We start from the raw sequence: 12,500 nt of genomic DNA on the forward strand, positions 1-12,500 counted from the left end.
TCATTATTTCTTTCTATCTATCTATCTATCTATCTATCTATATCTATATTGAGAGAGAGAGAGAGAGAGAGAGAGAGAGAGAGAGAGAAGGACTAGGCCGGCTCCCTTCACGACCATTGCGTCCTCGGTAACCTGGTTTGGGAGGGAATATCTCACAGGCAAATACGTCTCTTCCCTTCCCTTCCCTTCCCTTCCCTTCCCTTCCCTTCTTTTCCCTTCCCTTCATCTTCATCTTCCCTTTCTTTCCCTTCCCTTCCCTTCCCTTCCCATCATCTCCCCTCTCCTTCAATTCAATTCACTTGCTCTCCCTTCCATTTCCTTTCATTCCCTTCCTTGTACTTCACTTTACTTTCTTTCCCTTCCATTCCCTTCCCATCCCTTCCATTCTCTTCACTTCAACACCCTTCCTCTCACTTCTCTTCCCTTCCTCTCACTTCTCTTCTCTACCCTTCCTTTCCCTTCCATTCTTGTCACTTCCCATCCCTTCCTTTCCTTTCCCTTCACTTCCCTACCATTCTTTCCCTTCCCTTCCTTTCCATTCCTTTTCCTTCCCTTACCTTTCTTACCTCCTACTTCCCTTCTGCTTCTTTCCATTTTCCTTTTCTTTCCTTCCCTTCTCATTTCCCTTCAATTTCCTTACATTCTCTTCCCTTCTATTTCCATACCTTCTCAACTCTCAACTCATCTATTCACTTTTTCCCATCCTCATTTATTCATTTTTTTCCCTTCACCTTTTCCCTTCCTCTCCTCAACCACCTCCTTCCACAACAGCATGTATAGCCCTGTCTTCTCCCCTATCCCTCTTCTCCCCTCATTTTCTCTTCCTACGCTCTCATTTTCTCCCCAAATCCCCTCATCATCGCACTCTGCTCTCTTGTATTTTTTCTGCCGCCTCTTTCCCCTTTCTTTCCCCATAATCCCCCTTTTTCCGTTTTCCTTTTTACATTGTTTTCTTTTCTATTGCAATTTTTCTTTTCTGCTTTGTCGTGTTTTCCATTTTTTATTCCTTTTTATGCATTATTATTATTTTTTTTCATTTATTTCCATTTGCTTTTGTTTAGTTGATCGCTCTTTTCTTCTTTTTTTATCTTCTGACTGACTAACTGCATAAGTGATTGACAGATAACTGGTAACTAACTGGTATTGACATCATTGAATTAACGTATTGATTAACTAACTGACTGGCTGACTAACCCACTGACTGACTGATTGAGTGACTGATGGATAGACTAAGTAATTGATTGGTTGATTGATTGTTTACCCTCCTCTCCACCGCCGCGCCTCCTTCCCAATCCTAATCCTCGCTCAATCCTTTCCCAATTCTTTTTCCTCGTCTTTCCTATCTTCTTTCTTCACGGTCATTTCTTCCAGCCCTGTCTTGGGAACCCTTGAGAGAGAGAGAGAGAGAGAGAGAGAGAGAGAGAGAGAGAGAGAGAGAGGAAAAAAGAAAAGAAAAGAAGGAGAAGAAAGGAAAGAAGAATAAATAAGGAAGAAAAGAAAGAAGAAGAAGAAAAGGAAGAAGAAGGAAGAAAAGGAAGAAGAAGAAGAAAAGGAAGAAGAAGAAAAAGAAAAAGAGGAAGAAACAGAAGAGGAAGAAGAGGAGAGAGAGAGAGAGAGAGAGAGAGAGAGAGAGAGAGAGTTTTCCACCTTCATTTTGTGAGAGAGAGAGAGAGAGAGCAATTCCTTTCATGGCAGAGAGAGAGAGAGAGAGAGAGAGAGAGAGAGAGAGAGAGAGAGAGAGAGAGAGGACATAGCGTTTACGATCATGGTATTACGTGTTAAAGGCTTTTGGTGTGAGTGTGTGTGTGTGTGTGTGTGTGTGTGTGTGTGTGTGTGTGTGTGTGTGTGTGTGTTGCGGCATAATAATGGAGGCTGTGAAGGAAATATAAAGCCATAAATTTCAAGGCGAGAGAGAGAATGTGCATAGTAATATATTTTGAGATGGTTTATTGTTATTTCCTTCAGTCTCGAGTTTGTCTTCTTGGTTGGTTCGGGTTTGTGCGTGTGTGTGTGTGTGTGTGTGTGTGTGTGTGTGTGTGTGTGTGTGTGTGTGTGTGTGTGTGTGTGTGTGTGTGTGTGTGTGTGTGTGTGTGTGTGTGTGTGTGTGTGTGTGTGTGTGTGTGTGTGTGTGTGTGTGTGTGTGTGTGTGTGTGTGTGTGTGTGTGTGTGTGTGTGTGCTTTTATGCCTTCTTTACTCTTTTATTTCTATCTATTTCTTATGTTTTCTGCTATTTTTTCTTTTTTGTTAATGTTTACTTTTTAACCTTTTATTTTTCTGGATTTTATTTTTCCACTATTTTCTTTTTCAATATTTGTCTTTCTTTGTGTTTGTGTTTCATTTTTATATCCATTTTCATCACTAACAGCTTCTCGTTTTGCTTCTAACACTTTTTTTCACTTCTCTTTCATTTCTTTTTTTTTCTTTTTCCTCTTCTTTTTATTTAATTTCTATGGTTCAATCCATTTATCATCTCTTTTGCTCTTTCTCTCGTTTATCTGCAGTCTGTCTTTCCCTTTCCTACCCTCTCTCTCTCTCTCTCTCTCTCTCTCTCTCTCTCTCTCTCTCTCTCTCTCTCTCTCTCTCTTTCCTCACCCATTTTTCACCGCCATAAGTTCTTAATTGCTTCATTATAACAAAATACAAGGAATATATATTTTCTCGAACACGCCGTTAATAGCGCAGAATACCCTCAATTTCGCGCGGAGCAAAGAAAACGGGATTATAACACATGTATTGAAGTTTAATTGGTAGAAGATGGGAATAAAATGTTTGAGAGATGGAAGGAGAGGGAAGGAAAGGAGAGGGTAGGAAGGAGAGGGAAGAATATTAAAGAGAAAGGAAGGGATGAAAAGTTAAAGAAAGGGAAGGGAAATTGAGGAAAGAGAAAGGAAAGGAAGAGATAATTGGAAGGGGTAGGAAAGGAAGGGATGGGAAAAGAAAGCGATAAGGGAAGGAGAGATGATTGAGGCAAGAGTTGAAGGATGCAATCGAGGAAAATAGGAGTAATTGAAAAGATGTAGAAGGAGGAGGAGGAGGAGGAGGAGGAGGAAGAAGAAGAAGAGTGTGAAAGTGGTTGCATTTCTTATCAATATCTTCGATGAAAAGGAGATAGAGGAAAAGAGAATGGAAGGAGGAAAGGGGAAAAGGAGGGGTGGTGGGGAGAAGGAGAGTGGGAGATGATGCAGAAAAGGAAGGAAAAGAGAAAGAATATGGAAAGAAGGAAGTAGAGAAGAAGAAAGATGCTGCACTTGTTACTGAAAAGGGTTACTGAACTGGATATGGAAAGTAGAGGAAGAGGAGGAGGAGGAGGAGGAGGAGGAGGAGGAGGAGGAGGAGGTGGCTGGACGAGGAAGAGTTGAGGGTATTTTAAAGAAGAGGTGTGAACGATGCAGCTGTTGAAGAAAATAGAAGCACTGGAAAGACGATAGAGATAGGGAGGGTAGAGCAGAGGGAAAGGAGAGGGAGGGGAACAGGAAAGCATATGGAAATGGTGGATATAGGACGGAGAGGGAGGGAAAGAGGAGAGCATGAAGGAATATGTAAAGAAAGGGAGTGGGAGAGGAGGAGAGGGTACGGGAAGAGAGGGGAGGGTAACAGGAAAGGTTATGGAAAAGAAAGGGAACGGAAGGGTAAGAGTATAGAAACGAGAGAGAGAGAGGAGTGGAGAGTTTGAGGAAGAGAAGTTTTTGAAAGGGAAAGAGTATGGGAAAGGAGAGGGTATGGGAGAGGAGGGCAGGGGAACAGGGAAGGGTATGGAAAAGAAAGGGAAGGGGAGGATAATAGCATAGAAACAAGAGAGAGAGAGGAGAAGCTATTGAAAGGGAAAGAGGAAGGAAGGGAAGTTGAGGGGAGAGTATGAAAGAGTGAAGAGGGGAGGAAGAGGGAGTGGGAGTTGAAAGAGTGAAGAGGGAGTGAAGGAGGAGAGAGAATAAACAGGGTAGGAGTGAATATGGAAAAGAGAGGAAGGGGTAGAGGGAAGAATATCAAGAGGGAGGGTATGGGAAGGAGAGGGTAGCGGAAGGAGGTGTGAACGAGGCAGCTGGTGTTGTCGAATGCCGCGCCCGGAGCTGGAAAACCCGATAAGGCGTTGCGAGATGTTGCGGGCGGCGAGGAGCAGTTGATAGGATGGCGCCGCGCGGGGCAGCACACGACCTTTATTTCGCCGCCTCGTGGATATTGTATTAGTCTACCCTCGTGCCTGTTTTCTTTTCATGCTTTCTGTGTTATTTTTCTTATACGTTTCTACTCTTTTTCTTTAGTTTTTTTTTTCGTGTGTTTTTTCAGTTGTTTTTCTCGTTTTCATTTATTTCCTTCCTTCAACGATTTTCTCTCTTCTCTTCCATGTTTTCTTTAGTCCTTCCTTTTTCTTGGTTGCTATTTTTCCTTCAGTTTTCCTTCTTTTCGTTCCTTTTCCACATTATTTTTTCCTCCTTCCCTTCATTTGTGGTTTCATTCTTTATTAGTCTATCCTCTCGCCCCTGTTTTCTTTTCCTGCTCTGTTATTTTTTTTATACTTTTCTACTTTCTTTAGTGTTTTTTTTGTTTTTTCATTTTTATCTTCGTTGTTTTCTCCGTTTTCATTTCTTTCTTTCCTTCCTTCCACGATTTTTTCTCTTTCATGTTTTCTTTAGTCCTTCCTCTTTCTTGGTTTCTACTCTTCCTTCAGTTTTCCTTCTGTTTCCTTTTTCGTACTCAAAGCTTCATCCATAACTATTTTCTCTTCCCTCCCTTCATTCTTTATTAACTTCTTTCCCCTCTTCCTTCATTTCCCTCATTTTCTCCTTTTTTATATTTTTCCCTTTACCTCTTCTCCTTCGCCTATTTATCTTTTCATCCTTTTCATTTTCTTTCCCTTTTTATCTCCATTTTTGCTTCCCACCCTTTCTTTATTTCCCTTCTTCTCTTTTTCCATGTTCTCCTAATCGCACATTCCCTTATCGTCATGTTCCCATCTCATATTCCCATCTTCATACTCCCATCCTATTCCCATTCCTGTTTCCACCATTCCAATCTTCACCATCTCGTCACACGTTGTAATTCCAAATCCCTTCGCAATGTTAGCCCATCTCCTCCCCTTCCTCCCCTTCCCTTCTCCCCCTTCCCTTCCATCGCCTTCCCTTCCTCCTCTCTCCCCTGACAATTATCCTCCTACCTATCTCCTCCTCCTCCTCCTCCTCCTCCTCCTCCTCCTCCTCCCCCCCCCTCAGAAACATTACCTCGAGGTTTTGTAATTGAAATGTGGCGTGAAAGTTCGTAGAGTTTAATGTAATTGAAGTGCTGGTGGTCCTTCTCTTCTTCCTCTTCCTCCTCCTCTTCCTCTTACTCCTCTAACTCTTCCTCTTCCTTCTCTTCTTGCAACCCTTCCTTCCACCTTTAATCTTCTCTCGAAACTATCTTTCTTCTTCTTCTTCTTCTTCTTCTTCTTCTTCTTCTTCTTCTTCTTTCGCAAACCTTCCTCCACCTTTTCTCCTTCTCCGCGTTTCGAAATCCTCCTTCTTTTATCCTTCCTCCTCCTCCTCCTCCTCCTCTGTCTCGCCTCTTTATCCCCGCCTCGTCCATCTGTCTGAGTCTGTCTGTGTTACTGTCTGTCTGTCTTTGTTTGTGGTCCCCAGCCTCGTGATTTATTGGCCTCTTGCTGTCTGTCTGTGTGTCTGTCTGTCTGTCGTGTTGGTTTTGTCTGTCTGTCTATCTTTGTCTTGTTTGATTACCTTTATTTATTTCTCTTTCTTTCTCTTTCTTTTCTCCTTTTTCTTTTCTCCTTTGATCTTTTTCTCTTTTATCTGTTATGTCTGTTTTCTCTGTTTCTCTTTTTCTCTCTTTCTCTGTTACGATATTTTATTTGTCCTTTTCTTTGCCTCCTCTTTCTCTTCTTCTGTTTTGTTGTCTTCTGTTTCTCTGTCTGTCTGTATTGCTTTCTGATTTTCTCTTTTTCTTTCCGTTTATTTATGTTTTCCTGTCTTTTCTTCTCCTGTCCATTCTTTCTCTGTATGTTTGTCTCTTTCTTTCTCTGTCTATCTCTATCTATCTGTTTCTATCTATCTATACCAATCTCCTTCTCCCTTCCTCTTTTTATTTATCTTCCTCCATCTTCGTTCCAACTTTTTTCCCTTTTTTTTCTTCCTGCTCCTCCTCCTCCTCCTCTTCTCTCTCCAAATCCTCTTCTGCTAATTCCTCTTCATCTTCCTCGTTTGTCATCGTCTTATATCTCTCCTTTTCCCTTCTTCCTTCCTCTTCTTTCTTCCCTTCCTCTTTTTTTTTCATTTTCACCCTCTTCTGTTTCCATCTTCGGTTTTAGACTTCTGATTAATGGAATATCTTTTTGTTTATTTTTTCTTTTTTCTTTTCCTTTATGATTCCCGTGATTAATTTTTTTTTTGCCTTTTTTAATTTGTTTTATTTCTCTTTTTTGCCAGTGTTTTTTTTGTCTTTATTTTTTACCTGTTTTTATTTTTGTTTTATTGTTGTATTTCTTTGCTCTTCATTTTTTTTGTATCGTTCTATTCCTTTATTGTGCTTTTTCTTGTCTTTTTCTCACTCTTTTCCTTGTATTTTCTCGTCTCTTTATCTCTTCTTATCCTTATCTCCGTTTTAATTTGTATTTTTTGTTTTCTTTCACATCTCCTTTCGTTTTCTTCTCTTTTCAATATATTTTCTCGTTTCTTTATCTCTTATCATTATATTTGTTTTAATTTGTGTTGTTTTGTTTTCTTTTATATCTGTTTTCTTCTGTTTCCTTCTCTTATCCACGTATTTTTTTTATCTATCTTCATATCTTCATTTTTTAATTCATTGTATCATCTTTTAATTTTCTTTTCGTGGTCATATTCTTTATTTTTTTATTATTTTCTTCTTCCTTCTTGATCTATTTATCTCTTCTGCACTCTCCGTTATTATATTTTCCGTTCTTTTCTTTCTTTTATTTGTTATTATTCGGTTACCATATCTGTTTTTTGTCCCCCTTCCCTTCTCTCTTTTTTTAAATTTATTTCTCTTCTATTCCCACCTTTTATTTTTGTGTTTATCTCTTATTCCGTTTTGTTTTCTATCTCCACTTTTATTTATTGTATCGTTCTATTCCTTTATTGGTTATTGTTAAGCCTTTATATTTGTTTTTCTGTTCTGTTTTGTCTTCATTCCCTTTCATTTCCTTTTATTATATGTCTTCTATGTTCACTTTCCATTTTTTTTTATTCTTCTTTTCAATTATTTCCAGCTATTTGTTCCTCGTATATTTTTCTCTTCCTTTGTATTGTATCGCTCTATTCCTTTATTGGTTATTATGTACCCTTTATATTTGTTTTTCTGTTTTGTCTTCCTTCTCTTTCTTTCTTTATATCTATCTTCTACGTCCACTTTTTATTTTTTTTTCTATCGTTCTTTTCAATTATTTCCTGTTATTTTTTCTTCGTAATTGTTTTTCTCTTCCTTCTCTTTCCCTTCCTTTATTTTATCTATCATCTGTGTCCACTTTTTATTTTTTCTATCGCTCATTTCTATTATTTCCTGCTATTTGTTCTTCGTACTTGTTTTTTTTTTCTCTTCCTTCTCCTTCCCTTCCTTTCCTCCCCCATTCACCGCATCCTCAAGTGCCCTCCGTTTCCCTTTCCCTTTCCTCCTTCCCTCCCTCATTTCCTGTATCTTTTCCCCTCTCTCTCGCTTCCTCCCTTTCCTCCTAGTCTCCTCTTCCTCTTCCTCTCGTATCTCATCTCATCTCATTTATTTTCACTTTATATTTCTACTCTTTTTTCCCTCTTTTTTTTTTCCTGTCGCTTTTTTATATAGTTTTGTTTTGTTATTATTGTTTTCTGTTTTTCACTTCTTTTCCTTGTCTTTTCTTTCTGTCTCCCCATTTCTTCATCTCCTTTTCTTCCCATCTCCCCTTGTCTTGATCTTCCAATCTTCTCACCTTATCTATTCATCTCCCAATTATCTTTTTTTTTTTTCATATCCCCATTTCCTCATTTTCTCATCTCCCCTATTTCTTTATTTTATCTCCCCTTCTCTTTATCGCCTCATCTTCTTATCTCCCCATTCTCTCATTCCATCTTCCCAAATCATAGCCTTCTCTTCCCATTGCCTTCTCTCCCCTTCTCCTTATCTTCTTTTCTATTTATCTCATCAACTCATCTCCCCACCACATCTCTTCATATTCTCATCTCCCCATTTCCTTAGCCACATCTCATATCTTGATCTCCCCATGTCTTACCTTATTATCTCCCCTTCGTCATCTCCCAATCTCCTTATCTTTTCATCTCCCCACCACATCTCTTCATATTCTCATCTCCCCATTTCCTTACCCACATCTCATTTCCCGATCTCCCCATGTCTTACCTTCTTATCTCCCCTTTCTCATCTCCCCATCTCCCCATGCTTACCTTGCCAATGCTGGACGCCTCCTTGCATGCTAACTTCTTCAGCAGCTGGGGAGGGACTGGGGGCGGGTGGTCTCTCAGGGCAGGCCAGTACACCCCCACCGACCCCAGGGGCACGGATAGCGACGCCCCGGGGGTCACGATGGGCGCCCCGGGACCCTTGCTCGTGGGGCTGGGGGGGACCTGGGCCGTCATCCCCCCACTCCCTTCCTCCCCCGGTGGGTCATGGGGTGCTTGTTCCCCCCGGCGAGAGGCCACGGGGGACGGGCGAGGCGACCTTCTGTGGGGAGAGAAATGGGGAGTTAGTTGAGGAGTGGGGAGGTAGGGAGGGTAGAGTAGCTGAGGATGAGCCTGGGGAGCACTGAAGAAAGGAGAAAGGGGGAGTAAGTTGAGGGCGTGGGGATGGTGGGGAGAACGAGATGGACTGGGGAGCTTCTATTGGGAGAAAAGTGGGGAGTGGGGAAGTTAGTATTAAAATGTCTGATGGCATGGGAAGCTTCGATGGGGAGAGAATGGGAGTTAGCTATGGAATGGGGATTTTTGGGAGAGTATTATTTGACCTGGGGTGGGCTGGGGAGATTGTATAGGGAGAGAAAGGGGGAGTTAACTGGGAAATAGGGTTATGGAAAGATGGGGAGATGCAGAGAATATGGGAATGGGGAGAAAAGGGATGGGCAGAAGAGAAGAGAAGGAGAAGAGGAAATGAAATGGGAAGATGAAAAAAAAATAACATGAAAACGTGGAGAAAGAAAGTGAACGGGAAATAAAAGAAAGAAACGAAGAAAAAGTGGAGGCAAAAAGCGAATGAAGGAAAGGAAAAACTCACTCAGGAAAATTGACGAGAGCACAGAAATAGACAAGAAATACGAGATAGGAGGAGGAGGAGGAGGAGGAGGAGGAGACTGAAAAATATGAGAAATTGAAGCACTAAAACTTCGAAAAACTAAAATACGGAGAAATATGGAGAAGTAAATATTGAAAAAGGATGAGAAAGCGGAGGAGGAGGAGGAGGAGGAGGAGGAGGAGGCAAAAAGGAATGGAAATGCTGAAAAATTGAATGATGTGAATAAAGTAAAGAGAATTATGGAGGAGGAGAAGGAAGAGGCGAAAGGTGAGAAGGAAACATGGAAACATCTAAAAGTGGGCATCAGAAATCCTATTGGCCTGTTACGAGGTTGCCCGCTGTGGTGACTTAGGACAAGTTATACAGTTCAGTACAGCAAGTTCCTAAGCTCCCCAACCACACCCAAAACACTGGAAATTTCTTGTATAGTTTTTGGCGTTGAAAGAGGAGGAGAAGAAGAAAATGGGAAGATAAGTACGAGGAAGGAACTAAAGAGAAAACTAATTAATTAAAAAGAATAAAAAGAGGAGGGTATCAGGACACCTCTCCTCCCGAAACAGACCTATCTTTTGGCCACTCCTCTAACTCTTTTTTAGGAGCAGTGAGTAGCGGGCTTTTGTTCACATTTGTTTCCTTTTTTATGCCCTTGAACTGACTCCTCTGTTGTAAAAAAAAATGAAGAGGAGGAGAAGGAGGAAAAGGAGAGATAAAAGAGAGACAGGAGAGAAATAAAAAGGAGGAAATTTTAAGAAACCACACAGGAAATCTCTTTAGTACCTGGTATAGAGGAGAAATAACGGTCATTGTGGAGTATAGAGTTGGTTTGGACGCTTACAATGGCTCTGTGTTGGACTCCCGAACCGGCCCTTAATACTCTCCTTGACGGCCTCCTCGTGCCCGCAAACGCAGAGCAATCAAAGCACCTCGGCATCGCTTCTTACTTGTTATTTCGCGGTCATACTCAATTTTTATTATTTTTCGCCTTCCTTCTCTATCTCTTTATCTCCCCTGTCATCATCATCATCATCATCATCGTTTAACGTCCATTTATTCCCTATGGTGGGGTTGGACGGGATATGAGCCTCCTCCACTGTTGCCGGTCTATAGCCATTTCTTCCGTGATGTTCTGCCTCCTCCTATCTTCCCCCACCACCTTTCTCCACGTCTTCCTTGGCCTTCCTGGTGGTCTTTTGCCCTGTGTCCATTGTTATTATTTTGTCTCGCTGTGTGATGACTCCTGACGCATCGAAGTAAGAGAAGTGAGTTTGAGAGGAGTTGATCTTCTTACTAACTATTTTGCGGGAAGGTTACTCCAGTGGCGGATGACTCGGTTAGAGAATAGTCCCTTGTCAGTGTCGGAAGGAGAAGGAGAAGGAGGAGAAAGAGGAGAAGGAAAAAGAACAAGAACAACAAGAGGAAAAAGATGACTAGAAAGAAAAAGACTGGAAGGAGGAGTTAGAAGATAAAAAATGAGAGAATATTAAATGGAAGCAAAGGAGGATAGGAAAAATAGTAACAGTAGTAGTAGTAATAGTAGTAATAGTAATAGTAGTAGTAGTAATAGTAGTAGTGGGAGGAGGAGGAGTAGGAGGAGTAGGAAGAGGAGAAGACATGTCACTCTCAAACAGACAGACAGACAGACAGACAGACAGCATCTATCAGCATCCGACGCCATCAGCCAATCCTTGAAAGCGACTCCGAAATCCCGAGGCGCCGAAAGCTGGATCTCTTCGCCACCCCCCCCTCCCCCCATGCCCCCCCCCCCTCCCCACTCCCCCACAATTCCTACCTAGCCATATCTCCCCCTCCCCGGACCCCACACTACCCAGGCTGAGAGAGATTTCCAGTCTATCCCTTTTACCTCTTCCTCTTTTTCATTCGGGTTTCCTCCTCTTCCTCTTCCTCCTCCTCCGTGTGTGCATTTTCCTCCTCCTCCTCCTCCTCCGACTACGATGACGACGATGACAATGAAGATCTCTCCTCTTCCTCCTTTTCCTCCTCTTCATTTTCTCTTTTTCATCCTCCTCCTCTTCATTTTCCTCTTTCTCTTCTTTCTTTTACTGTCATTTAGTTTTCTCTTTCCTTCCTTCCTCTTACTTCTCCTCCTATTTCCTCCTCCTCTTTCTCCTCCTCCTCTTTCTCTTGTTTTCTTTTACTCCCTTTCTTCTTTTATTTCCGGTTTCTTTTGTCCATTTCGCTGCTACTTTCATTCTCTTTCACCTTCTCCTCTTTCCCTTCATTTCCTCTTACCTCCTCCTTCTTTATTTTCTCTCCCTTCCTCAGTCGAGTGCAATGTTTTTTTTTTCATTTAATTTCGTTTACCAATAAGATTTTTCATATTATTTTTACTTGAACATTTTTTCGGGATTACTTTTTCCCCCCATATGTATCTTTATCTTATTTTTTTTCTTCATTTTCCGTCTCTTTTTTTTCCCTCTGTTTTCCATTTTTTTCATTTCTCGTGTTTTCAGTCTTTAAAATTTCTCTCCTCCGTTTCCTTTGTTCTGTCTTTTTCTCTCTTTCCTCTTCAACTTGTTCCTCCTCTTCATCTTTTTTCTTCATCTTCCGTCTTTTTTTTCCTTTGTTTTCCTTTTTTTTTCGTTTTCCGTTTTTCAATCCACAAAATCTCTCTCCTCCGTTTCCTTTGTTCTGTCTTTTTCTCTCTTTCCTCTTCAACTTGTTCCTCCTCTTCCTCTTTTTTCTTCATCTTCCGTCTTTTTTTTTCCTTTGTTTCCCATTTTTTTCATTTCTCGTTTTTCAATCCACAAAATTTCTCTTCTCCGTTTTCTTTGTTCTGTATTTTCTCTCTTTCCTCTTCAACTTGTTCCTCCTCTTCCTCTTATTCATATTCATTTCTCCTCCAACTCTATTTTTTTTCATTTCTCGTTTTTCAATCCATAAAATTTCTCTCCTCCTTTCCTTTGCTCCATCTTTTCCCTCTTTCCTCTTCAACTTGTTCTTCCTCTTCCTCCTCTTTATTCACGTTCATTTCTCCTCCAACTCCTTTTTATACTCCTCTTAATCTACCTCTTCATCTTTCCAGTTTCATATATGTTTTTTTGTTTTATTATATTTTTTCTTGCAGTTGCTTTAAGATTATGTTTTGAAATCCGAGGTGGTATTTTTTCCCTCCTCCTCCTCTTCCTCCTCCTCTTCCTCCTCCTCTTCCTCTTCCTCTTCCTCCTTGACCTTCTCTTCATTCATAATTCTCTTTGGTATATTTTTTCACCATGTTTATTTTTTTATTTTTTGTATTTCTTCTTCATTTATTTTCGTTTCTCAA

General features: G+C 40.8%; 1 protein-coding gene across 4 annotated transcripts in view; it reads right to left on the minus strand.

Moving 5' to 3' along the window:
• The window catches only part of LOC127005443 (kinesin-like protein KIF26B), an 88,762-nt gene extending 80,058 nt beyond the window's left edge, over window positions 1–8,704 (minus strand). For 3 of the 4 annotated variants that reach the window (XM_050874322.1, XM_050874323.1, XM_050874321.1), the window contains exon 1: window positions 8,377–8,704. In XM_050874322.1, the coding sequence (XP_050730279.1) occupies window positions 8,377–8,568 (192 nt within the window). In that variant the 5' untranslated portion in view covers window positions 8,569–8,704. The remainder of the gene's footprint in view (window positions 1–8,376) is intronic. The other variant, XM_050874324.1, reaches the window with a different exon arrangement.
• Between the last annotated feature and the right edge of the window lie 3,796 nt (window positions 8,705–12,500).

Source organism: Eriocheir sinensis, chromosome 30, assembly GCF_024679095.1.
Source record: "Eriocheir sinensis breed Jianghai 21 chromosome 30, ASM2467909v1, whole genome shotgun sequence".
Lineage (NCBI taxonomy): Eukaryota > Metazoa > Arthropoda > Malacostraca > Decapoda > Varunidae > Eriocheir > Eriocheir sinensis.